Source organism: Palaemon carinicauda, chromosome 33, assembly GCF_036898095.1.
Source record: "Palaemon carinicauda isolate YSFRI2023 chromosome 33, ASM3689809v2, whole genome shotgun sequence".
NCBI lineage: Eukaryota > Metazoa > Arthropoda > Malacostraca > Decapoda > Palaemonidae > Palaemon > Palaemon carinicauda.
In genome coordinates, this window is record NC_090757.1 from 5,702,328 (window position 1) to 5,730,091 (window position 27,764).

The 27,764-nt window shown below is 37.3% G+C and overlaps 1 protein-coding gene across 1 annotated transcript; it reads left to right on the top strand.

The window, feature by feature from the left end:
• The first annotated feature begins 1,610 nt into the window (after window positions 1-1,610).
• On the top strand, window positions 1,611-27,764 carry LOC137625827 (porphobilinogen deaminase-like). The gene is made up of 7 exons (XM_068356714.1): window positions 1,611-1,810; window positions 4,765-4,837; window positions 14,481-14,614; window positions 15,000-15,135; window positions 17,165-17,346; window positions 19,156-19,353; window positions 22,329-27,764. The coding sequence occupies exons 1-7, from the start codon at window positions 1,739-1,741 to the stop codon at window positions 22,632-22,634; spliced, it is 1,101 nt and encodes a 366-aa protein (XP_068212815.1). The 5' UTR covers window positions 1,611-1,738; the 3' UTR covers window positions 22,635-27,764.

Consider the following 27,764-nt stretch of genomic DNA (forward strand, 5'->3'; position numbering starts at 1 on the left):
CTATTGCATGATTCACACTGATTTCGAATAGTCTATGTGGGTCATCGGCATGTCTAACTCTTACAGCAGCGCTGGTAGCTTGAGGGTAGGAGACCAAGCAATCACAAAGATATTTAGGCTTATCAATTGTAAGTGCTTTGTGAGTCAATAAGCAAATCTTAAATTCAATTCTAGCCTTAACAGGTAACCAATGTAGATCTATCAATGCAGGAGTTTTTCTCTCCCAAGGTCTACATATATCTGGACCGTGTTTTCTCCCGTAGTTTATTGCCTTTTATCAGTCTAGCCGCCCGGTTTTGCACATTTTGAAGCTTTCTTAGTTGTGTATTGGGCAATTTACAGTACAGAGAATTGCAATAATCAAGCCTGGATATTACGTGCCTCATCACTAAAATTTTTGTACCGCCCTCTGTTAAATATTTTCTAATAAATGCTATGTTTCCCAGGTGATAGTTACACGCTTTCACTGTGTTCACTATTTGGTCCCTCATTGACAAATTACAATCTATCAGTACACCCAAATTTTTCACAACAGGCACAATCCCAACATCAGCGTCACCAATTTTTATACTTTGAATTAACTGTTAATTCTTCAAAGCCATCTTTGTGCCAAAAAACATACATTCTGTTTTATCATTTAATTTAAGGTTTTTCCTCTGCATCCATGTTTTTATTTCGGAATCTAATTAAAAGAAACTTTACGTACATACACCACAAGCACAAAGAAAACTTTTATAATTTACATATTGATAACAATAAAATAAAAACACATCGTAGTATGTATAGTACACTGAACAAGGTAAGAATTACACTAAGTCATAGAAGTAATGCATCATAACGTGGTCGTTGCATTCACATCACTGTTCAACTTCACATTTCGTAAAAGTGGTTCCACCAGTATCTCTAAGTAGCTATAGCATAGTATTCATAAATTGAACTAAATGAGTATTCTGGTTCAATTTGGTGCAACAGGTTTGTACGAATCAACTTGGGTGGTGGTACGAAACGACTCGGTAACGTGGTACTAAACTACTTGGGTACAAATTGCTTTGGTACGAAACAACTTGGGTGGTGGTACGAAACGACTCGGTAACGTGGTACTAAACTACTTGGGTACAAATTGCTTTGGTACGAAACAACTTGGGTCAAAACTCCATTAGTACGAAACGACTGTAAACCATTATATACAGTCATAAGATAAGTAGCGCATATACAGTAGTCTGATAAACGTTGCCATGACCTAAGGAAATATTGAAACTTCTCCAATGAATACACAAGAGTATGATGGTTTATTTTGAAGTAAATTAATAAGAAAACAATTCATATCGTAAACAAATGTATTTTTTCCAGTTATACACTTGAATGTATATTTTGAATATCAATCTATGTTATAAGCAATATTACCTTATTTAAATTTACTCTTACAACCACTTATTGTGAAAGGTTGTTATTGAAATAAAAATACTGAAATCTTCCATGCTATTTTCGTTGAAAAATGACTACAAATTATTAGATATTTGAAAATGAGCACCTAAAATCCACTTGTTGTATACATGATATGTGATCTATACATATTGCAGATCTGTGATTGCGTCAATTCTTCTTCACCCGGTGTTACGAGAATCTGAGAAACATATGAGTCGTGACCACTGAGTGACCGACTACGTCGACGTATCACCGTTCACTTGTTGACTTATTTCGTGTGTTTTAAGTATTTCGATACTTATAACTTTTAATTATGAGTGATAACAAAAATGGTCAAAACAACGGCTCTGAATCTGTGTTAAGGATTGGCTCTAGAGACAGTGAGGTAAGTTTAAGAAAAATAGCCAAGTTGGTCAGGTGTAAGGCTAGTAGCCAATATGTTAAGCAATCGCCTAAGATACCCTAATAACCTAGTGGAGACCACGATATTTTTTATGATTACATTGTGTGCAATGTTCTATTGATGTAGCCCTCTTAAAGTTCGTTAAATAAATGTATACTTTAATCTCTCGGCAATTACGTGTGGTATATATTTCCAATTTCTCTTTTGATTTAACATGACTATGCATTATTATATACACAATCTTGTTCTTTCTAATAGACTTTCACTTACATTCCTTGGAAATGCTTTGTTATCGCATATAAAAGTAAAGTAATTGAACAAAGCAGCAGTTACTTAGGGGTGTGGGGTGGTCAACCTTAGGGGAGGGTGTATTGCAAAACCCATCCCTCCCTACTGAGTAAGGGGCATAGTAATTTAGGTTAGATTAGACCATATCCAGGGTGTGTGTATGATAATGGCCATGCCCCATAAATGCCCTATTTTTAACCCTATTACTATGAATATGTCAGTTTGAGGGGGTCTGCAGTAGGTCTCCCTAGTTAGCTAAGTAGGTAAGGACATGGCTTGTAAAATAGGTTAGAGTGTGGTCTATGTGTGTGTTCCTGTCCATTGTTATGCAAAAGCTTTACATATCCTCTTAATTTCCCAACAACTGATATATATCGTCAATGTTAGATGCCATAAAAGAAGGATTGCTTATGTTGAGTTCTATAGTCTAATTAAGGAGCATTTCTGGGAAAATTTTCATGGAAGTCGATTTGAAAGAGCAATATTATGTAAAATGTAAATGGTGTGTATGTATGGCGATGGCCATGCATCAGAACTCCCTTATTTTTAACCCTAGCGCTAAGAATACGACAGACTAAGGAGGGTCAGTGTGGTAGAAGGTCCCCCTACCTGTTGGTAAGGAAACTGCATGTAAGTTAGGTTAGGTAGTCTTCTATGCACATGGGAGAGGAGTCTTATCCGTTGCAATACAAGGACTCCAAAATTTCGTAAGTAAAGTATAGTAGTTATATTATCATCCAACTGGTTATCTGTGGTAGTGGTTGATCCATTTCTGACCCTTCGTATTTTGGCAAACCTCTCACATTCCTACCGTTCGATATGGAACCCAATGAAATTTATTTTGCTGGTTAAACCCCAAAAGCAAGTCTTACACCCTGCAAAACTGTTAGATATGTATTAATCCCACTCAAATGAGTTTGGAAAGTAAATCTTGGGTTGTGAGAAGTGAGGGTTAATGAGTTGCGGAAAATAAACTGATGGAAAAGATGGGATATACTGTAACCCAATCTAACCTAGAGGGCCGAGTCCTCCTGACTTACTGGAGAGTCGCTGTGTCCACCCCTATACTACATATAACAAGCCATGACTGGGTAGAGGCTGAATAAAATATACAATTTAATACAGTAATTATCATGAAGTTCTCATAATTTCTTATAATTTATATCACATTCCTCATGGCTTGCTTTGCCTGCAAATGAACAATTTTGGCACTATGTTTTGGAAAGCGGTTTGGTGCATAATGTGCTGTGCACGCTAACCATGTGGGACACTATTTCGGGATATTTTTTGCTTTCAGATTGTCAACAACGGCTTCATAGTGAACCGAGTGTTTTGAATATTATCAATTACCGAAATACATGAAGTTATAGTAAATTTTTAAATACTGTACTGTAGATTTCAACTTCTATCTAGGAGACGTCCTTTTGTGGAGGTAGTCAAGCAGGAACTTGAGGGGGGGGAATGAATGTTGTACAGTATGACATCATCTGGGAGCATGTGCATAGAGACTTGGCAGCTCTTCTGTGGTTCAAGAAGTATGGTAATGATTAAGTCAGACAATAAAACATAAAAGCTGTTACAAGTAATTGCAAACAGTGCATGCGCAGTAATTAATCATCAGTCCCCCTAAATTAAACAATGGATAAGAATAATGAGATGGTGTTCACATTTAAATTGAATGAAACATAAGTTATTTTGCTCCTGCTTCCATAAGTCTCAAGAGAGAAAAAGCTCAAAAAAGCCTGCACTCCTCCATTTCTTATTAATAATTTTAATTTTGCTAGAAATTCAAGTATCATGTATTAATCATATTGCTTTTTTATTTTCTAGTTTGTCCTTATTTTCATTTAGTGTATAAGATTATTATAACTTCATGATTGATTGTTTGCTCCTTTATAGTTAAAAATTATAAATACTGTATGTACAGTATGTTCGTTATTTCTTGCTACCAGCCTTGGCCTTAAAACATTTAAGGAATACAGTACTGTACAGTATACGCATATGTTAAAAGAATTCATATCATAGCTAGTGTGATCTATTAAAATACAAGTTGTTTGGAGCTTCTGTATGCTCCTTTAAATACACATAAGGTACAATGAAACTCCCGCACTGGTGTGTTATGACAGAGTAGGTTAGGTTTCAATGTAATCTTTCAACATTTGTAAATCAATTGATTTGAACTGTGTTTTCACGATAGTAGAGTCCCTCTGCTTCTGTAGAAAAAATAAGTCATTGTTATAAGCTGTTATTCCTTTTATATTAGTAATGATTATGTTTTATCCTTTGTTTTTAAAAGCTACCATTCTTTATACAGTGTATAATTGATAGATGTGTGCCCATATTTACAGTTTGGGAATAAGTATCATATAATATAGATACTTTGAGAGATTTTCTATAGTAAAAGAGAATTTAACCATGAACATATACAATGCAGTACTTGAATCTTCTCTCTTCTCAAGATGCAGTGCAGAATGTTACTTTTAACACTTACATGAGTAATTTTCTTTTTGATATTTATGAATTTGACATGTAGATGAGAAGATAATTTTGTTTTAATTACGGTAACTATCATTTAAAGTTTTCTCAGGAAATTCAGAACTAAGTAATGATCAATAAATTATAAGTTATAATTTTCTTTTGTGAAATAGCTGGCAATGAAGCAGACGAATATGGTTAAAGATGCCCTCCAGAAAATACATCCTAACTTGAAATTTGAGATAGGTAAGTAAATTTATTGTTTGTTAAAGTGAAATTGATTTATAAATCAGTTCTTTGTGAGTGTTTTGATTCATTAATATGCATATCTTGATTGCAGTGTTGAAATTGTCAATTTTCAATATTAAACTTACCCGATAATCATGTAGCTGTCAACTCCGTTGCCCGACAGAATTCTATGGAGGGATACGCCAGCTATCACAATACTAGAAGGGGGTGTACTTACCAGCGCCACCTGTGGCCAGGTACTCAATCATTTGTTGTTGACACCTCCTCAATTATTCCTCTGTCGTGCTTCCGGCTAGACGTTCTGGGATACGCTTATGGTCTTCGAGTTTATTCATGGATATTTGGTGAAGTATTCTCTTAGATTAACGGCTGTCGCTTTACTGGAATCCTTTTTATATTAGCTAGATAGCTTTTATATAATACTGGTTAACGGTTAATGAATTTTTGCTTGTTTTTGGATCACCCTTTGGCTAACTCTTTGAAACAAGATGTCTGACGTTTCGCAAGCCCCCTCCCATAGACGATGTAGGTCTTGCAATAGGCGTATTCCGAAGGCCTCGGTAGATCCTCACACCGCTTGTTCTGACTGTAGGGACAGGCCCTGTCTATTAGAAAATCGATGTGAGGAGTGCACCGGACTTTCGGAATTGGAATTTGTCCGTCTTTTAAAATATTCATCTAAGTTAGAGAGAGGTAGAGTTAGGAGAAGTTCTTCTCACTCTTCTATGTTTTCCTCACCTCATGATCCCCTACCTTTTCCTACCCCTGTAGTGGCTACCCCCGAACCTACTGTGTGCCCTCCGCCTGATATGTCAATTGTTTTGCGTGCTATTCAGGCTTTAGGAGATAAAGTAGAATCAGTGGTAAGTGACCATAAGTCTCTGATGGCCGAGGTTAAAGAACTGAAGGTCAAGAGTGCAGTGGGTGGAAATAGTGCCAGTGCTGTGACGAGTGCTAGTGGTGCCAGTGTGGTGCGTGAGGATTTTTCTGTGCGAGCCAGTCGTCCTCCCAGTCCGGGACCTCTTGCAAGCTCCCATGCCCAGGGGAGAAGCAATGTCGAAGGGCTTAAGGGTTCGACAGGCCTTGTTAGGCGCACAGAATTATCCTCGGTGGTTGCGGGCGTGTCTTCCTTAGACCGTCACTCCCACCTGCAGACGATTGAGCCCGTCTTCTCGTCCGCTGATCAACATGCAGGGAAGAAACGTTGGTCTCAGGTCTCGAGACCGCTTAAACGTAGAGTTCAGTCAGCGAGTGCTCAGCCAGGTTGCAGTCATTGGCTCAGCTCTGACTCGCCTCAGTCATCGGTCGACTGTACTCCGCCCAAGAGGAGTAAGGTTCTGCCTAAACAGAGCCCGACTGTGACTTTACCTCAGTCTGTTATCGTTTCTGCCGACCCCAAGTGGACCCTGCTTCAGTCCATGCAAGCTCAGCTTTCGGACTTGATGCGTGAGTGTCGGGCTGAGAGTGTTGCACCTCCTCCTCCGCCTACACTCCCTCTACCTGTTCTCGCTCCGCCTGTGCTCGCCCAGCCTGCACCTGCTCCGCCTGGTCGCAGCACCATCTGCCAGGCGTACGATGTTGAGCCACTTTCGGAGTTCGCTGTTCCCAGTGTTGTTCAGCCTCAGCCTTCTTTAAGGCAACCCTTGCTTTGGGATCAGGAGAGTTATTCCACTCTTCCTCCGCCTCCCCTTGCTGCTCCACCAGTGGTGCAACTCTCGGTTGGGGTACAACAACCTCTCCCCTCCGTGAGTCTGTCTGCTCAACCATCGCTGCAGCGAGCTCAACCCTCCTCTAGGCAAGCTCCTCTACACCCTGGACTTGCGCCTCAGGAGCCTCAGCTTGCGAGAACTTTACCTTGTTCTGCGCAGCCTCAACCTCTTCATGCTCCACTCATCTCACAGGAACAGGAACGGACTACTCCGCCTCCGTCCTCCGCTCAGCTTGTGCAATCCTTGGGTTCAACTCTTGCTAGGAGTCAACCTCCTTCACCCATGCGCCTGCCTTCTGCTTCGTCTGTTGTTCAGCCTATGCAGTCTGAGCCTCAGGTTTTCCCTCAGGATGAGGAAACCTCTGTTATTGTTCCTACCCGTTCTGACTCTGCGGTTCAGCATTCTGGTCCGATCGCTTCGCTACCCTCTGCTGATGAAGTGTCGGATGATGAGGAGGCACACCTTGATCCCTCATCAGACGTGGAAGAGTCTAAGCTTTCTCCATTGTCTATTGATTTTCGAAAGGTCTTGGCTCTACTCAGGGAGATTTACCCAGACCACTTCGTCTCTGCTATTCCCCGCTCTCCTCCATCTGAGTTTTCGCTGGGCGTACAACAAGCTAAGTCCAACTATACTAAGCTTGTCCTAGCTAGATCCTCCAAGAGGGCTTTAAGGATCTTAGGGGAGTGGCTTCAGTCTAAACAACACCTTGGCAAGACTTCCTTCATGTTCCCTCCAACGAAGCTCGCTTCGAAAGGTTGCGTTTGGTATGCCACAGGGGAAGCACCAGGCTTGGGAGTACCTGCCTCTGCCCAGGCTGACTTCTCAAGTCTGGTGGACTCGCCTCGGAGGACTGCGATGAGACGCTCGAAGGTTTGTTGGACCTTCTCAGACCTGGATCATCTTCTGAAAGGGTTGTTCAGAGCTTTTGAAATGTTTAACTTTCTCGACTGGTGCCTGGGAGCCCTCAGCAAGAAAACCTCTCCTGCGGACAAAGATTCTGCCATGCTAATTATGTCCTGCATGGATAAGGCCATCAGAGATGGATCGGGTGAGCTAGCGTCGTTATTTGTATCAGGGGTGTTGAAGAAAAGGGAACAACTGTGTACCTTCCTCTCCGCCAGCATTACACCGTGCCAACGGTCACAACTCCTTTTTGCTCCACTCTCAAAGTTCCTCTTTCCCGAGGAGCTAGTTAAGGACTTGTCGGCTGCCCTGATACAGAAGGACACGCACGATCTTGTAGCCTCATCGGCTCGTAAGTCTAAGGTTACCACCTCTGTCCCCAAGACTTATCGCTCCCCAGTGGCTGATACCCCGGCTACGAGGTTCATACCGCCCTTTCGTGGTAGAGCCCCCAGCCGAGGAAGCTCCCGTCCAGACTCTCACAGGAGCAAGTCTAGGAAAGGACCCAGGACATCTAAGGGAAAGAACTGACTCTCAGATTCTCCAGACAACAGTAGGAGCCAGACTCAAGATCTTCTGGCGAGCCTGGGAGAAGAGAGGTGCAGACGCACAGTCTGTCAGTTGGCTGAGGTACGGTTACAGGATTCCATTCTGCCTCAAACCGCCTCTGACCACATCGCCCATCAACCTCTCTCCCAACTACAAAGAAGAGGACAAGAGGCTAGCATTGCAACAGGAGGTGTCGCTACTTGTGCAGAAGAAGGCAGTGGTTATAGTCCGGGACCATCAATCCCCGGGCTTCTACAACCGTCTCTTTCTTGTGGCCAAGAAGACAGGAGGTTGGAGACCGGTGCTGGACGTCAGCTCTCTCAACGAGTATGTCACCAAGCAGACGTTCACAATGAAGACGACCAAGTCGGTCTTAGCAGCGGTCAGACAGGAGGACTGGATGGTCTCGTTGGACTTGAAAGATGCATACTTTCACGTTCCCATTCATCCAGACTCCCAACCTTTCCTGAGATTCGTTTTCGGAAAGGTTGTCTATCAGTTCCAAGCCCTGTGTTTTGGCCTAAGCACAGCTCCTATGGTCTTTACTCATCTGATGAGGAATGTAGCGAAATTCCTGCACTTATCGAACATCAGAGCCTCCCTCTACCTAGACGACTGGCTGTTGAGAGCCTCCACGAGTCGTCGTTGTCTGGAGAACCTCTCTTGGACTTTAGATCTAATCAGAGACCTAGGTCTATTAGTCAATATAGAGAAATCTCAACTCATTCCCTCCCAATCCATTGTGTACCTGGGAATGGAGATTCAGAGTCGGGATTTTCGGGCTTTTCCATCGGCCCCCAGGATAAACCAAGCCCTAGAGTGCATCATGAGCATGCTGAAGAGGAGCAATTGCTCAGTGAGACAGTGGATGAGTCTCACAGGGACCCTCTCATCACTGGCCCTGTTTGTCGAGCTAGGGAGACTCCACCTCCGCCCTCTTCAATTCCATCTTGCGGCTCATTGGGACAAGGGCTCGACTCTAGAAGCAGTCTCTATCCCTATCAACCAAGAGATGAAGACCACTCTCCTGTGGTGGAAGCACAATCTCCTTCTCAAGGAGGGTCTATCATTGGCCATCCAGACCCCCCATCTTCATCTCTTCTCGGATGCATCGGACTCGGGCTGGGGTGCGACCTTGGACGGACGGGAATGCTCAGGAGTATGGAACAAGGAACAAGGATTACTCCACATCAACTGCAAGGAACTGTTAGCAGTTCATCTTGCCCTGTTGAACTTCAAGTCCCTCCTGCTAGGCAAAGTGGTGGAGGTGAATTCAGACAACACCACAGCCTTGGCTTACATCTCCAAGCAAGGAGGGACCCATTCGAGGAGCCTTTACGAGATCGCAAGGGACCTCCTCATTTGGTCAAGAGGTCTAAACCTCACACTGGTCACGAGGTTCATCCAGGGCGATATGAATGTTTCAGCGGATCGCCTCAGCAGAAGGAATCAGGTCATTCCCACGGAATGGACCCTCCACAAGAGTGTGTGCAACAGACTTTGGACCTTGTGGGGTCAACCTACCATAGATCTGTTTGCCACCTCCATCACCAAGAGACTTCCGCTTTATTGTTCCCCTGTTCCAGACCCTGCAGCGGTTCATGTGGATGCTTTTCTTCTGAACTGGTCCCATCTCGACCTGTACGCATTCCCTCCGTTCAAGATAATAAACAAAGTTCTGCAGAAATTCGTCTCGCACGAAGGGACACGGCTGACGCTGGTTGCTCCCCTTTGGCCTGCAAGAGAATGGTACACAGAGGTACTTCAATGGCTAGTCGACTTCCCCAGGACTCTACCTCTAAGAGTGGACCTTCTACGTCAACCACACGTAGACAGGTTGCACCCAAACCTCCACGCTCTTCGACTGACTGCCTTCAGACTGTCGAAAGATTCGCTAGAGCTAGAGGCTTTTCGAAGGAGGCAGCCAGTGCGATTGCCAGAGCTAGAAGAATTTCCACTCGTAGAGTCTACCAGTCTAAGTGGGAGGTCTTCCGAAGCTGGTGTAGAGCCAATTCAATATCCTCTACCAATACCTCTGTGATCCAAATAGCTGACTTCCTTCTTCATCTTAGGAATGAGAGATCCCTTTCAACACCTACGATTAAAGGATATAGGAGCATGTTGGCCTCAGTTCTCCGCCACAGGGGTTTGGACCTGTCTTCCAACAAGGACCTTCAAGACATTCTCAAGTCTTTTGAGACGTCTAAAGAACGTCGTCTTTCCACTCCAGGCTGGAATCTAGACGTAGTCTTAAGGTTCCTTATGACATCTAGGTTCGAACCTCTCCAGTCAGCTTCCTTCAAGGATCTTACCCTCAAGACTGCTTTTCTCGTTTGCCTTGCAACAGCTAAGAGAGTCAGTGAGGTTCATGCCTTCAGCAAGAACATTGGTTTCACAACCGAATCTGCAACATGTTCTTTTCAGCTTGGATTCCTAGCAAAGAACGAGCTTCCTTCACGTCCTTGGCCTAGATCGTTCGAAATACCTAGCCTCTCCAACATGGTAGGTAACGAACTAGAGAGAGTTCTTTGCCCTATCAGAGCTCTCAAATATTATCTGAAGAGGTCTAAACCTATTCGAGGACAGTCAGAAGCCTTATGGTGTGCCATCAAGAAACCCTCGAGACCCATGTCCAAGAATGGGCTTTCGTACTATATAAGGCTTCTGATCAGAGAAGCACATTCTCACTTAAAGGAGGAAGACCTTGCATTGCTGAAGGTAAGGACCCACGAAGTAAGAGCTGTAGCTACTTCGTTGGCCTTTAATAAAAACCGTTCTCTGCAGAGCATTATGGATGCAACCTATTGGAGGAGCAAGTCAGTGTTTGCATCATTTTATCTGAAAGATGTCCAGTCTCTTTACGAGAACTGCTACACCCTGGGACCATTCGTAGCAGCGAGTGCAGTAGTAGGTGAGGGCTCAGCCACTACATTCCCTTAATCCCATAACCTTTTTAACCTTTCTCTTGAATACTTTTATTGTTGTTTTTATGGTTGTTACGGTAGGCTAAGAAGCCTTCCGCATCCTTGGATTTGGCGGGTGGTCTATTCATTCTTGAGAAGCGCCTGGGTTAAAGGTTTGGTAGAGGTCCTTTAGTAGGGTTGCAACCCCTTGTACTTTGGCACCTTTGGGTTGATTCAGCCTCCAAGAGGAACGCTGCGCTCAGTAAGGAAGACGAACTTTAAATAAAAGGCAGAGTAACGGTTCTATTCGACTTCCTTACCAGGTACTTATTATTTCATTGTTATTTGAGATAACTGTTATATGAAATATGGGATACTTAGCTATCCTTTAATCATGTACACTGGTTTTCACCCACCTCCCTGGGTGTGAATCAGCTACATGATTATCGGGTAAGTTTAATATTGAAAAATGTTATTTTTATTAATAAAATAAATTTTTGAATATACTTACCCGATAATCATGATTTAATCGACCCTCCCTTTCCTCCCCAGAGAGAACCAGTGGACCGAGGAATAATTGAGGAGGTGTCAACAACAAATGATTGAGTACCTGGCCACAGGTGGCGCTGGTAAGTACACCCCCTTCTAGTATTGTGATAGCTGGCGTATCCCTCCATAGAATTCTGTCGGGCAACGGAGTTGACAGCTACATGATTATCGGGTAAGTATATTCAAAAATTTATTTTATTAATAAAAATAACATTTTTAGTATGAAATCTTAAAAGGGACAAGCTGCTGCTTATAAAATTGTAATGCATTAGTGCTCAGACTGATAATTCTAAGAAACATAGGAACTACTGTAGTTATTATCGTTGTTTAGTACTTATTGGATTTTGTTCATGCTCTTTATAAGAATTTGGAGCTTATCTTATTGCTATATCATTCTTCTTTTGGAGTAAACTGTGCAGCTATCTTGTAGATTGCATCAGGATATACCATCCTACATTTCATTGAAGCATCCTAATATTCATAAGCTATGTTTTGAAGTGCAAGCTCTGCTGTAAGAACTTAAGAAATGCGAATTTTGTACTTGAGCCTTAGTTCCTATATCTCTTCCCCAGGAGAATTGCAGTAGCATATTTTAGCCATTCTGATTTTCTTAATAGTTTCAAGGTATGCCTGATTCTTCTATAATCCATTGCATAAATGCACTTACTGTTACTCAACTCTACATCTTACTAACCTCACTGGAAAGGACCTCTTCCTCCTTGCCTATGCCATGGAGTTCGTATTCTGTGCCAGTGCCTAGCTATCCCCTTCTTTGTTCTTTCACTGTTCCAGGGAATTCATTTTTCTTCTTTTAAGTTTGTTTGTGTCTGCTCTATCTGAAAGCATTACAACTTTTATTGGTGTTCCATCTATAGTATTGCAATCCACAAACAGATGAAGCTATTTTTTATTGGCTCTTACTATTAGGGTAATGTGAAAATTTATAGAAAGTATTTTTTTTCGTGCTTTATTATGTATTTCAATGCTCACCATAGGAATTGTTTTAATTCTCCTAGTGATTGCCTTAGCAAAAATGTTTTAACTTTGGTTCTAAATGAGGCTGTAAACAAATCATAAATGTTACACACGTCATGATTATGTGGTATTTACCAATTCTTTTAAGTTGAGGTATATATGAAAAAGCTTTTTTGATGCTATTTTTCTTTTAGATAAGTCTTGATTCTTTGCCAAAAAAGTATTCTTGGAGTCATTAGAGGTACAGTATAGCCTCTTCCCTCTTTTAGTGCATCCATTAACGATTTTAGTTCAAATGTCGACTTGGCCCTGTACTCTAGAGCAGAGATATTACCAGACAAGGGACCTCACTAATGCTTATGATTTTACCTAGTTATTGAATGCTTGCCACAAAAGAGCTCCCTCTCCTTTGGCTCTCTTTAAAACCTCCTAATAGTTTTAGAACCTACATTCAGAAACAGATTGTCTGTCAGGCACAAAAGCTCTGTCTCACCTCTAGTTTGTGAGACTACTCCAGACCTAATTCAGGAACTTTTCATACCTCTTGGAGCTACATCTCACAGACCTCTTTGTAGCCAAATTCTAGTTTGATACCCTTGTGCACTATTTGCACACAAAGCATCTACCCAGCAAGTGTAACACGTCCCAAAGCTGCTAATAATATTGTAGTTGATTGCTTGCTACTGACTGTGAAGCTATACTTGCGTTCTCGAATGACTAGTGTGTTAGGCTTGAATCTTAATTTAACACCTTTTAATGTAATCTTAACTCACTCTTATAGCACTGCTTCAATGAGAAGTGGCACCTTGCTAGGGTCCAATAGTCATGCTCGGTGCCTCAAGCTAAATCATAGCTTACATGGCACCTCCTAATGCCAGTGATCCTAGAAAGCTTTGGAGCTGGGCTTGCATAGAAGCATGGTAAATTTCAAGCCCCTATTATAGGGAGGTGTCATGCTTTGTTCGTGGTATTGAAAGCTAACACTATTGAATGTGCTTAATCCAGTCAATTTAGATTTCCCATATTTGCCTTTTTGAGGAAATTACTTCATCTTGTGTTATCTAATCTCATTTACTTTGATTTAAAGCCCATGGTAGGAGGGTGTAGCCTCTTCACTTGATTTATCCTTTCCCAAGTGTCTTAAAGTAGTACAACTTTTGAAGGGAAACTTGGTTTTCTATAGTTTTGTTTTCAGCTTTGTTGATGGGTTAGGTGCATGTGGAACTGTTGATCTTTTTGTCTTGGCCTAGGCAGATAGATTGTAGAAAGTGCCTAACACACCTGCTTTTGTGGCTCTGAAGTTTGGCAATCGTTTAAGATACTATTCATTATGATGTGTATTGGTACCTTTTATATAAACTAATTTTCTGTCTTTGGCTATCCCTATCAGCATTGTTATTATGAATGACATTGACTTGAAGTGTTCAGACTTTATCATTTTACATCACTGCCATGGTGTTTTTCTAATTTTTGGTGCTAGAGAGAAGGACCAAGTCCTTTTAACAACCATACATTTGTACCAAGTTGAGGTAACAGAGGTATAGATTATAGGCATTTAATTTTAATACATTGTTTGATTTTTCAGTTATCCCTAATGAGAGGAATACTTACCCTTCAATTTGTGAACCAGCTCAATGAATACTAGTTAAGTTTTTTAAACAACCACAAATTCTTGATAAAACAATCTTATTTTAATAGTGTAATTGTTAGATCCCATTCTACTCCCCACAATTTAATAGGCTTAATCAAAGTTAAAAGTTAAGATTTGTGAGTTACTCACATAAGGCTGCTCATTAAATGCATTTCCTTTTCTCTGATAGGGCTAGCCAAATATATCCATCCTAGAAAACATGGTTTTAGTTGGAAGTTTCAGGTCAGCAACAAATCATAGATACAGGTTATGCAGTTTCAGGTTTAATTTTAATAGCAAATGCTAAGCAGGTAGTGTAAAATATTGTAAATAATGCTATGTAGGTGAAAATCCAATTTTTAATCTTTAATATCTCATAAATTGTTTATCTTGTTAAATGAAATATTTTTGTCTTACAGTCACGATGAAAACCAAAGGAGACAAGATATTAGATGTTGCACTCTCCAAGATCGGGAGCAAATCTCTCTTCACCAAAGAGCTGGAAGTAGCCCTAGAAAACAATCAAGTTGACATTGTTGTTCATTCCTTGAAGGTACAATTTCTCTCTTTTGTGTGTTCTAAGTAACATAAAATTACTGAAGGTAGCTTTACTTGATACATTATTACAGTCAAGTACAGTACATAGTGTGTAATTTACCAGTGATAGACCAGTTAATACCACATACTGTTCGTTTCTCCTTTCAAAGTTTAGTAGCCACATTCTTGGGCTCCCAGTATGCCTTTCTTATATATGAAAGTGCTGTATGGATATTATAGAAATTTATTTAATTTTTAACTCTTAAATGGAATATTTGATGTATGAATTTTGATAACGATGATAATTATATTGATGTTTTTATAAAACATTTAAACTTAATTACTGTACTGTATATATTTTTTAGTCGTATTAATCATCACTAAATTTATATTTTGTTTAGGACCTTCCAACAACTTTGCCAGAGGGTATGGTGATAGGGGCTGTTACCGAACGGGAAGATCCTAGAGATGCTGTTATTATGCACCCCAAATACTCTGACTGCAAACTTGCTACACTCCCAAAAAACTCTGTTATTGGTGAGTGACAATCTTATTTACACACAGTTATGTTTTTTCTTAGTGTAACGTCAAATGTTTGTAAGGTGGAAATTATTCTCTAGAAAGACTTTTAGTCTTAGAAATAACACTCTAGGATGGCTAGGATGGCTATGGTCCTGCATTAGAGTGGTGTATATATGATTAAAAGAAAATGTTTGATGGATGTGATAATCTGAGTTTAACTTTGGCTATCCTTTGTTAATCTATATTCTTTGGGTCAGTTGTAATACCCAGTGTATCAATGTCAAATTTTCCTTCATGAATTTGACTTGAAATGAGTTCACTCTACCCCCTACTATGTTTTGTATTGTCTTCCCAAAATTCCTGATATTCTGGGTCATTCTACCGACCTTTATTTTGTTACAGTACTTCCATACCTACTAACAATGTAGCTTACTTCTCATCTTATGTGCGGCGTCAATGACCTCAGATGTCAGGATGCCTGAAAACTTTATATCAATCAATCTCATCTTATGTCCAAGCAATATCATTGTTTGAAATTTTTGTCTTTTCCAAGTTTCTCTACAGCTTTCTCATTATTAGTATGTTTTATAACAATCCAACTGTTGAATTCCTATTCTGACGACTCATCTCTGCTGTAATTTACATCATTATGCAAAAACAAAGCTATTGCTTTGGGGGGACATCTTATTTTCTAGAAGCGTAGCATTCTCTTTCCACTTAATGTTGGCAATTTTCATTTTTTTTTTTACTGCCCTTCAATCACCTGTTATACCATATAGTTTGCCACCAAAGGTTACATATTATTTTTTTTCCAAGCTACAACCCTAATTAGAAAAGCAGTATGGTACAAGCCAAAGGGCTCCAATAGGGAGAACAGCCCAACAAATGAACTGTAAAAGAGGAATAGCAAATAAAATACAAAATATATTTAGATTGGTAACAATGTTAGATAGGTAAGTCATAAATAAATTGAAATGACTCATTTCAACCTGTTAAACGGAAAAGCATTGTTACAACAGGTTTGAATTTATAAAGTTCCATCAGGTTCAACTGTCAAAAACATTGCACTGTTTGCTGGGAATATATTGTTATGTACTGTAATAACAATTGTCGTTGATATGTTGGCATACATGTAATCTCATATATTCTTTTCCACCATTTCTTGATGTTGGTTGGTACTGTTTACTAATGTATATTTATTCTGAACAGAAAATGTAGGTGGTACATTAGCTATCCTGATATACTTTTAGAGTTTTAATGTCAAGAGATGAGAGTAAGGCTTCTGCCATTCCTAGTTGTGACCTTTTAAATTTTTTTTTTAGTTTTCTGACATATTTTTTTCCATAGAATTATGTGACCTACGAGATCAGTTCTATGAAGTTAACATTTCTGCAATCTGAAAGTGACTAATGCTGTCTCCAGAATTTTTAAGAACTAGCTTTTCCTTGATTTATATTAAGCCCTTAACTTGATCTTGTTCATGTTAGAAGTAAACCATTTTTTATAAATGCAGATAGTTCAAAAAGTAAATCTGTATTTTTATGAATTGCAGCTTATTCAGAAAACCTATTAATTCATAATGACCTTCATTCAACTGTTTTAGTATTAAATGCAGTACTTAAAGCCATACAAATGTTTCTGTTTGTGTCAATAGACATCAGTATAGAACCAATACAGCAGCTGATATTTATATCAATACTATCAAGTTATGGTTAATCTGATACTTTCAATTAAACTGAGTGAAAATATAACACTTGTAGTTGCCATATCATTCTGAAGTATTTCTATGGTAAATTTATAAGTGTGAACATTTTTATATGAAAACTTTAATAAGTTTTGTTGTAATGTATAACTTAATATCTTAGTTACCTTAGAGCTGTTATTGAAGTTTTTTAAAAGAACAATATGAAAAGTGATAATGCAGAGTAGTTAGATTTTTTAAATTTTAAGCTATATTGCTGCTGTGTTTTAAAGTTGGCTTGCTTTCCATATGTCCATCACTTTAGCTAAAGTTGAGATTTCATAAATTAATTAATATTTACAGGAACAAGTTCATTGCGTCGGGGAGCCCAGTTGAAACGCAAGTATCCCAGCCTATCATTCCAGAGTGTTAGGGGTAACCTTAATACACGTTTCAGGAAACTAGATGAAGCAGATGACTATGCTGCCCTTGTCCTTGCTGTTGCTGGAGTTGTAAGGATGGGATGGAAGGAAAGAATATCTGAGGTCTGTACATGTTCATAAAAGACTATCTTTTATATTTTTTACTTGAATGATCGATGGTAGATGGAGTATCCTGTAATGTAATTTAGAGCATTAAAGTAGCCGGAGGAATATAGTTCTGTTAAATCATTGATTCATTTCTTAGTCTTAAAAATTCCAGTACTTAGGTCAATTGTCTTGGATATTTATGCATCTGAAGTTGTAACTTAGGATTTCTGTGGACCTATTCAACCTGAGGAGTGCTGCAATGTGGGAGATGAAGTGATCTATCTCCAATAAAAGTAAGGGCACACGACATTAGGGGAGTGTTCACTATGGTTTTTTATGAAAAAGTCCGAGGATGATGATGGAAGATGCGATTAGCAAACAGGTATGTTTTTCATGCCCTTTACTTGCGGGAGTCTCTGTAAAAAATGAACTTTTCAGGTTGAAGTTTAAGTCCTATAGTTTTAGCTGGGACATTTTTTTATTTTTTATAATTAGCTACTTATTTGTTGTTGTGACTAATAAGTTTATTGAATAATCTGAGATATTTTTTTATGTATTTAATTCTCACTTTGCACAGTTTCCAACATCCAAGAGTACTCATCCAATAACACATGTACCTTAGCAGGAGTTGGGTTTATTTGCATTTGAGAAAATGAGGAAAGGTAGGCGACTTTTGAGGGTGGCATAAGCGGTTCACCATATTAGGTGCTTACCTTTGTAGTTAGTCCTTTTTTGTTAAAAGTGAAAATTTGTTTGTTTCATGTAATGTTTTGGGCATGGTGCCCAGCGGACAATTGTGCTATTAAGCTTATGATTCAAAGGTAATATTTTATTTCTAAATTCTTATTCCACACCAACATTCAAATTATAAACTGGTTTCCTGTCTAATGGCATTCTTTTTGGTATGATCTGAGGTGATTGGCATATGAATTACAATTACTCTAGTTTAATAGGAGGATATCGTAGAGATTTTAAATTTATGAGGTCATGAAGATGTCATTTCTGAGTAAATATCTTATTATTTGAGGGGAAGGATGGAAATAATAGATTATACAGACGTATTTAAATCCTGGTTTTCAAGCCCTTGTGTTATGGGGGCTCTTTGTCTTTTCAGTTTAGGTGTTTCTTTGTATTTGCTGTTATTTGATTATTTAACCATTTGTACTATCGCGTTTATGTCTTTTGTGTCAAGTTTAAGATACTGAAAAGTGTTGTTTTGTTGTAATTTATAAAGAAATAGGGAATTGGGTAGGGCTATCAAACCCTTAGATTGCCAATGGACATATTCTACATTTAGGAATATTTACTGTCTCCAGTGGCTTAGGATGCAATTGAAAATTAAAGAAAAAATATTAGTGAAATGGTAATTTATCCAGCTATATGATGAAAGTGTTAATTCCTCTTCTAAATACTTATAGTTTTTTTGCTAAGATTGAAAGGGTTAGGGAGAATGGCATACATTTGCAGAATTTTAACATTTGCTGCTAGGTCTTGTTACCTAATCCACACAAATGTAAATGGCCAACGATAGTGTGTTGTAGTTCAGTATAGTGTAGATATATTCTCCTTGATATTTTGAACAAACTGTATTCCAAATATATTCTCATATTCTTTCTTTTTTATGTAAGCTTTCAAATTTTAGTAACTGGTGTATTTTTTTTCCAATGTTTTCATTGTTATTGTTCCATATAACATGGAAATGGCAGTACTGTAGTCTGGATTTCATTTAAGCTGAAAAAGTCTATTAGTTATTAAAAAACAAAGTTTTGAGAGATTGGATAATAATAGCATAATTGTGATGTACATTTCCATTTTTATTTCTAGTATTTGGAGGATGACGTATGCATGTATGCTGTTGGTCAAGGTGCCTTAGCTGTTGAATGTCGAGAAGGTGATGCAGATACTGTAGAATTACTTTCACCTCTTAGCCATCAGAATACCACACTCAGAACAGTAGCTGAAAGAGGCTTTATGCGCACTTTAGAGGGAGGATGTTCAGCACCTGTAGCTGTCCATACAAAGGTATGTTAGCCTCAAATTGTCTACGTGTTTGGGTTATCATTAAATGAAGTTTGGAAATTTTTTCAGGAAGTATTTAGATTTGCTTGAATTTCAAAAGGAATTCAATTCCTCTCTACCTGCACTAACACAGCTATGTTGGCAAATTGCATATTACATCTTCATTCTATATTACATAGTTTGTGCAAACTATTCACAAAATCTTGGCGGCCTAATCTTTCAATTTACTTGCTCAACATTGTAGGAACATTTAACCTACAAAGAAATGAAAATAAGAATAATTCAGTTCAGTTTGTTTACTTCTGTTGGTTGCATAGTGGAAGCAACCCAATGGTTTTCAATAATGTCTGCAACCTTACAATTTTTGTGAGTTAGGGATGGTGGTGTGTGGGGGCCGATATGTCTTCCAGTCAAATTGGGGAGAGAGAGAGAGAGAGAGAGGTTATCTTCATGACCTTTAGAGATACAATTGGTTTCCGCCCTTTCAGTGTCTGAAACTGTAGTCGCGCACACTTCAGTCAGCACAGCTGTAGCATAGAATAGGGAGTTGGAATATCTTTGATTCCTCTTTCCTTACCCAGAACCTCAGCTACCAACATAATAAATTTGATGGGCTATAAAAGTTCTTCCTCTAGACAATGTCTGTCAGTTATAGAACCTTGCGCAAGATTAATCCAGAATTTTAGGCTTCCTCTCTGGTACATCTCAGAGGAAGGGGAAATTCAGCAGTAAATAATTTTGGTGTAGAAACCTTCCTTGACATAACTTCTCAGGTGAGGATTTGACATGGATTAGATTTGGACACATTTCATAAAATTACTCTGTCCTCTTTGCTATGGCCTTCTTAATGAAGTTCTTTGCTTTGGTCACTTTATAGAGTGCTTGAACTTTAGGCCAAATCAGATAACTCCCTTATTATTCTGAAAGAGCTACTTCAGATGTCTATTTTTAATAGCATTAACTTTGGGAGCAACATTCGGTATACTTGCAGCATTCCTAAGAGAACAGAAGTTCATCACCTTCACTCATGGCCGTCTTCTCTTATTGTCTAAGAATGAAAGCCTTCTTCAGAGGTGGCACTATATCTCGGCTTTACAGCCTATTTATTTTAACCTGTTCTCATGTCTACCTGCAATCAATTTACATAGGTCCATTTCATGTGATGGTAATCTTTTTTTTAAAATATCCAGACCAATAAGTTTCTTTCTACAGGGGTTATCCTTGTTTTCTTGACTTCCCTTATCAAAAAGACTAATTCACTTTCTATCCTTATGTCCTAATAAGTGAGAAAAATTTGCTCTTGGTACCAATCTTTGCTAAAACTGTATGGAATTTCCAGATATCCAGACCTTTACAGACTGGTCTTGGCTTAAGGTGTTTTCAAGATACTGTCTGAAACAAGTTTAAGTGGTTCAACAAGTGTATGTTGTGCTCTGATTCATTGTGGCATCTACGGAGTAAATCGGGTAAAAGAGAGTGATCCTCAACTACTATTAAGAGCATAAAAGGTCAAGTTATGCATCAGAAGGGTAGGGTTACCTATAACCAAGCAAATGACCTAATATTACTTATTTATGTGATAGAAAAAGACTAACTCAAGTCAACCCACACACCGCATGAGAGGAAATCCCTGGCAAAGGAGTTAGAGGACCAATTGGGCACCTATGGTCCTCTAACTCCTTTGCCAGGGATTTCCTCTCATGCGGTGTGTGGGTTAACTTGAGTTAGTCTTTTTCTATCACATAAATAAGTAATATTAGGTCATTTGCTTGGTTATAGGTAACTCTACCCTTCTGATGCATAACTTGACCTTTTATGCTCTTAATAGTAGTCTTTTAGAGACCACGTGGCTTCAAATTTCAAAATTGAATTTTGACAAAGGAAAACCCTATTTTTCAGGAGGTGCTGTTTATTCCTCAACATCGTTCCACCTTCCCAGATTAGTGAAGGGAAGTGGGACTTAGCTGAGACATAATCCTTGGTTGAATTCCCTGATAAGCATTATCTTCAGCTTTAGTAGTGATTCTTGGTGGTTGACGAGTCACCGTTTAGCATACAAATTCAGAACTTGTGTTATGATGAGTTCAATAGAGTCTAAACTAGTGAGCCTCCCATACATGTAATAATTCTGTGCTTTACACATTGACCATGGCCGTAGTGCAGGGAAGACAATATTTGTATGGTATATCATGTATTGTGGAATCCCTGTTTTAGCCTTAACAGGTAAGTCCTTTTGGACCTCCCCAAGAATAGGTTTTTCCTTTCAAAACCACTTTATTGTGTCATTCATTGACACATGTTACTACTGTTTTAAAACAAGGTTTCAATCCTGATCGTAACCTTTTCCCTTGAGAGACTTGGGTTCCTTTTTGCCTCTTGAGGGTCTTTTTAATCCAGTCAGTGTCAGGAGCTCAATGACCTACTTCGTGGTTATTCAGTTTGTGCTACAGCAATTAGGGTGAAGAATTTAATTTCTTTTTATTATATTTTTTTTCTTTGTACTAGCCCAAGGCTTTTTCCCCTCAACATACATGGAGGGATCTAAAAGGACCAAACGTGCATGCACTAATCTGCTTTATAATCCTAATTTGTTTTTTTGAGTTGTAGGATCTAATGTATCGGGAATTTCACTAGGGGTACAAGATGGGCTATGAAAGTACAGTAATAGATTTTTTAAACGACTAAAATTTATTAGTTTTTTACCAAGTTAAAGATTTTTTAATGAAGTATTTGTCTAAGGCTTTTTTGGGCTGGCATTGTGATTTTCATATAGGAATAAGCAAGTGAACTAAGAGCTAAGATCTCTCCGACTGAAATAAGAGATTAAAAATATTACTGTTTTAGTTGTTTTGTTGTAGATGCTTATTTTCAAACGAACTGAAATTATAAGAGAGAGTATGAAGAACCCCAAGTCTAGAGGTAAACGAATGTGCAATTCAACAGGCTGTTTGTCTATTAGCATGAAGTTTATGTTTCAGATAACTGACAAGGGCGAGCTTCATCTTAAAGGTGGTGTTTGGAGTTTAGATGGGAAAGAAGAACTTGTTGAGACGATGTCTATGAATACTAGGGAAAGCAATCTTGATGAGGACCCCTCAGAGCCTAGAGCAAAGCGACCAAAAACTCCTCCAGAGAACTTTTGTGGGTTAGTTCCTCTCCGGGATTGTCAGTTTTCCATGAGCCAGGCATACTCCCTTGGAGTGACATTAGCTGAAACTCTACTTGAAAGAGGAGCTAGAAAGATACTAAGTGAAGCTAAAGCTGGCAATGCAGCTGTAAGCTAATGATGCAAGTATGTTAGGGAGAGGTAAGTGAGTACTTTATAAAACTATTTAATTGCTATCACTCATGTGCTGAAATACTATATAGCTGCGACATAGAAAACCTACTTCCCAATCTCTACTTTGAAATATTTTTTTATTTTAAGAATTGTAATACTTTACATATAATTGCTGTTAGGAAAGTAATTTATATTTCATTTAGCAAGATACTGTTTATTGCAGTCCAAGTTGTAAAGTAAATTAAGTACATGAGTTATATATATAGTTCTGCTAGAGGATTTGAGTAGGAATGTATGGATGTATATATTTTTTAAATGGAAAGTGTATTTCTCCGGGTACTTAACATTGTAGTTTCAGTATTTGCTTTTATGTCTGTCTCTTTTGGGTTTGAAAAGGCAACAAAGTGATTTAGTTGTTGTTTGTTACAGGATTTTACATATTTGTGTAAATTGTGATTTCTGTTTAATGGTGATCTTTGAAGTACTTTGTTGTTTTTCCCAAAGAATGATTAACGGACATGAAATTTTCTTTCGGTTTTGGATGCATTAGAGCTGAAATTCATATTGACGTCTTTATCTCATGGTGTGTTAAATTTCTTTTCTTATTTTAAGCATTTATGAAATGTAAATTGATAATTGATTTAGACAATTTTGTTTTTTATGTTATTTATATGTTTTATTTATTTTTATTTTAATATGTATGGCAAGGGAATTCTGTAGTGTCATTGTAGGCCATGATAATGTCTTTATATTATTTATTTATGACTTGATACGTATTTTCACAAATTTCTCGGTCAGCTATACAAATTTTTATTGAGCTTTTTCCATGTTCTAAAACTAATTCAGCAAGGTGACATGCTAAAATTTCAATTGTTTGTTTGTAGCCCCAAATATTAAATGTTTTCTTACACATTTTGTAGAACTGTAGGCTCCATATCAATTGACTATCACTTAGGTGTTAAAGAGATGGTTCAATAAGTTCCATGCCTTAATAGATTTTCTTTTATTTGTTTATATTTACTTCACATTAGCCTTTGATAATTTTCTTTCTCATACTACATTGTTTCCTGCCATTTGTGCTTCTTTGGTGCCTGTTTCTATCTTTTCAAGTAGAATAGGAAAGGGAATCAAAAGTTATGGAAGTAATGTAGAGTATAGCTGATTTTAATGGGTGAGTAGGAAACTTTAGTAATAAGAACTTATGTTTTGTTTGGAGGTACATTGGCTGAAGAGTTAAATCATGACTATCAGATAAATAAATGATTGTATTATTTAGAAAAAGTTATGTTGTATACATCTGCTCTGTGATTCATTTGTTGTGGGAGAAAGATTTATAAAGTTGAAATGATACTGCACATTCGTCCAAGACGTTTGTGTAAATTTTTTTCAATAGTTTGGCACAAATTCTATTGAAGAACATACTAAATCATTTTATTTCATAACTTTGACACACGATTAACTCTAGTTTTTTAACAACAATAAGTAGCATGAGTTTGAAGAAAGGTCTATGAAGTTTCGTGAAACTCTGTTGTTCAGTTTATCCAATAACTATGTATTGGGAATTGGAACGATTCAGGGCATCTTATTGGGTTCAGTTGTGTAGCTTGCTCACCTCGGTACATTTTTAAAGTTATGTTGATACTTATTTGGTTTAGCATAGACGAATGAAACATTCTTACTGTATACTAAGGGGGAGCCCTCATTCTCCTCTGTGAGTTTGATTTTTTATACCATTTTTACATTAATTTGAATACATTTGTTATGCATTTTAGATACATTTAATAAGCTAATATTTTTGTGAGAAAATACATTTATTTATTTACATCTATAGCATGAAATTCTTCCTGTAAGGTTTGCCTATACTGTACCCATAGATTTTGTCCTTTTACCTGTATTTCTGCATGTTTGAAAGAGAACTGTTAAATGTTTTGTCAATGAAAGATCCCATTGATAACTGACTTTTTGTCATTCTGGTAAGTGGGATTATGTACATGTGTATAGACTTTAATTCTATAGAATTTATCTATGCACTGAAAATAGGTATGTAGTAGTTTTTTTGTAGCTTTGATTTTATTAGAGCCATTTAACCCTTCTACCCCCAATGGACGTACTGGTATGTTTCATAAAAAACTCATCCCTTAACCCCCATGGACGTACTGGAACGTCCATGCAAAAAACTCTTCTTCTTCTTCTTTTTTTTTTTTTTTTTTGATAACCTCATGAGAAACTTAGGCATTTTCCAAAATAATGAGACCAATCTGACCTCTCTGTGACAAAAATTAAGGCGTCAGCGCAATCTTAAAAAAAAAATATTGCAAAATGTGCGTGAAAAAGAAAAACGCCATTGGGTTAAGTGTTGGAAAGTTCCAAATAGCAAATGGTGGTAAAAGGGTTAAGCAAGGGATTTGAATAGCAATAAGTGTATATAAGCGGTCATCTCTTGATTTATCTTGTAATGGGATTTTTTTGTGTTATGTAACAAGTTTTGTGATAATTACAGTTTTGTATGTAAGATTTATGAAAGATTTATTTGAAGGACATCACTGCTTACTTAATATTATCAGTTTTAGACAGTAACAGACTATGAACTGTGATATTTACACATTACAATACTCTCATTGTGAGTGCTATGTATACAGTATCAACATAACTGATACTGTAAAGGAATGTGTAAAAAAAAATATTTTTACAGTAAACTCAGATGCTATACTATGAAACACCCCCCACCCCTATTTTATCTTTGCCCTTCTTTACTTTGCTTTTTAAAATATAATTTTAGTGTTTCTAAACAAGCTATAAAAAAATCTTCAGAATATCTGTATTTTTAAACTACTGTATATGAGATCTTTAGAATATTTTTTACTTTAGTATATTTTTTGTTAAGATTTCATGGAAGAACTAACAAAGGCATGATAAAATACCAATAAGAATAAAACTCCCATTTTCGAGCCATTAAAGCTTTCATATTTGTACTTAAAAGTATTTATTCTCAAGTTACAGTGTAAATTATATAAAATTATTTGGTGGCCCTTCTCATTGGCTTCCTAAAATTTTATCAAGTGAAACACAGTTCCTTTTAAAAATTATTTTGTATGGCAGACGTAAAGGGGCATTTTGTCCTCACAAAGGTTCTTAGTAGTACTGTATTCCACTTTATGTTACCTGTGGGTTTTTTCCTCATACCTGTTCAACTTTTAACATTTTCTTACTCTAATTTCAAGTACTCTTTTTAAGAAAATTATATTTACAAACCCAGTGAATTATAAATGTGATTTGGTTTTCTTTTTAAACACATTGCAAATATTTACTGTTAAACATCCAAATGTTTCTGTAAATAATTGACTTTTCTTAATTGTGGATATTTATTATTTTGGAATTTTAAGTAATTTTTTTGTAACTGTACCCTAAATTGATATACTGCATATTTAGTGATCAAGTTTTGAAGTATAAATCAGTAAAGAAGTATATTGATATGTTTCACTTGGTGCTAATTCACATGTAGAGGTTAAGTTTGATTTATAATTTGTCTTTTGAGTTTTTAGAGATGGTTTTTCAAAGAATAAATGTATTACCATACATAAGTTATTTAGAGGGCTGAAAAATGGTTATAAATGATTTTAATATCTCCAAACATTTATTCTCTTTTTCTGGAGCTCATAAACTCATTGATTTCAAAATACTCTCTTTATTTAATTGGGATTAGTTTTCTTTTCATATATTATTTTTCCTCCCAATTGATTTATAAAACGACCAGAATTGTTATAAGTCTTGTTAGGGGATTTAGGAAACTGTATTGTGTTTTCAAGTAGTGTTTATACAACATGAGCAATTGGATAGATTTTGAATAAATTAAACTCAAATTTCATGTGATGGAAGGACAAATCTAGGATGCATGTGACTTGAAGGATATTTGTCCAAGTCCTTGACACATTCATTCTATCCAGTCAGTTTTATGATTCTGAAATTCATTCTATCCAGTCAGTTTTATGATGCTGAAATTCATCAGATAAATTTTTTTTTTAGCATTATGACTTGTCAACAAACCTGTTTGATGTCCGAGATGTAAAGCTCAGTTGATTTATAAACTATTTTTACAGCTAAGTTATGGTTACAGTAAATTTGGAGTAAGTTAGTAATCTGTATTCTTCAATGCAATGGGATAAAGTTGGTCTGAGGACCTTGACAATAATCAACATTTAAAATGAAAATGCAATAAAGTTAATTGTATCATCATATTTTGGTGATTTTAAAGATAAAAACTTTTTTAGTTTTGTTTCTTAGATCCCATCTATAGGAAAGTATACTTTGCCACCAGGACTGTCATCACAAGTAGCCTGTTTTTCAGCAAGACTTTTGTAAGACTGATTGGTAGGGTCATCTTTTGGGATTTTCAGTTATTAGTTTCCTAATACCTTACTTCTAGAGCCTTGATAATTTTTGCAGTGTTCTTAGTGCACAAATTATGGCATTTAGTTAGCGAGATTCCTGCAGTGTGATAAGGTTTCCATTTTTGTGCAATATAATTGCTCACATATTGCGTAATCCAATATTTTCTGTTTGTTTTAATAGGAACTAGTTAAACTAGATAAGGTTTAGGTTCTGTACCCTCGATTGTAGCAGGAGTTATTCTGTCCTTATTTCAATGAGGACAAATATTGCTGTTTATGTAATGTTGTTTTGTGTGTTGTGTATAAAAAACTATGCAGCAATGTTATGTTAATGTTTTTATTGAATTATTACAAGAAAATATTTATAATGGTAATGGAATATATATTTTTGATATCATGTTTATATGCACTGTATTTATGAAAAAACTTATTTTTTTAATATACCAATGTATTCAATTTAGTGCTTCAAGTACAATGATTCTGTTGAACAGAAACAAAGAACAATAGAAAAGGAACAATTTTAGTAGAAAATAATGACTTCTTGTTGTTGATTTAAAGAAAATGTTTGGATTTTACATGGTTACTGTATTTTATAGCTTTTGCATTATGAAACAATTGAGCTTTATACATTATACAGTATAATTGTTGTGTTAGTAGTTTTGTTAATGTATTTTACTACTAATTTTATTTCTGGTTCTCCCCTCATTCTTTTATGTTTTTGCAAGTGTATTTTGTATCTGTATTTT

Excerpts from the sequence above, each read along its gene's own strand:
- LOC137625827 (XM_068356714.1), top strand. The coding sequence starts at position 1,739 with ATGAGTGATAACAAAAATGGTCAAAACAACGGCTCTGAATCTGTGTTA. Across the intron at positions 1,811-4,764 it reads TTGGCTCTAGAGACAGTGAG|CTGGCAATGAAGCAGACGAA; the intron begins GTAAGTTTAAGA and ends TTTGTGAAATAG. Across the intron at positions 15,136-17,164 it reads CCCAAAAAACTCTGTTATTG|GAACAAGTTCATTGCGTCGG; the intron begins GTGAGTGACAAT and ends TAATATTTACAG.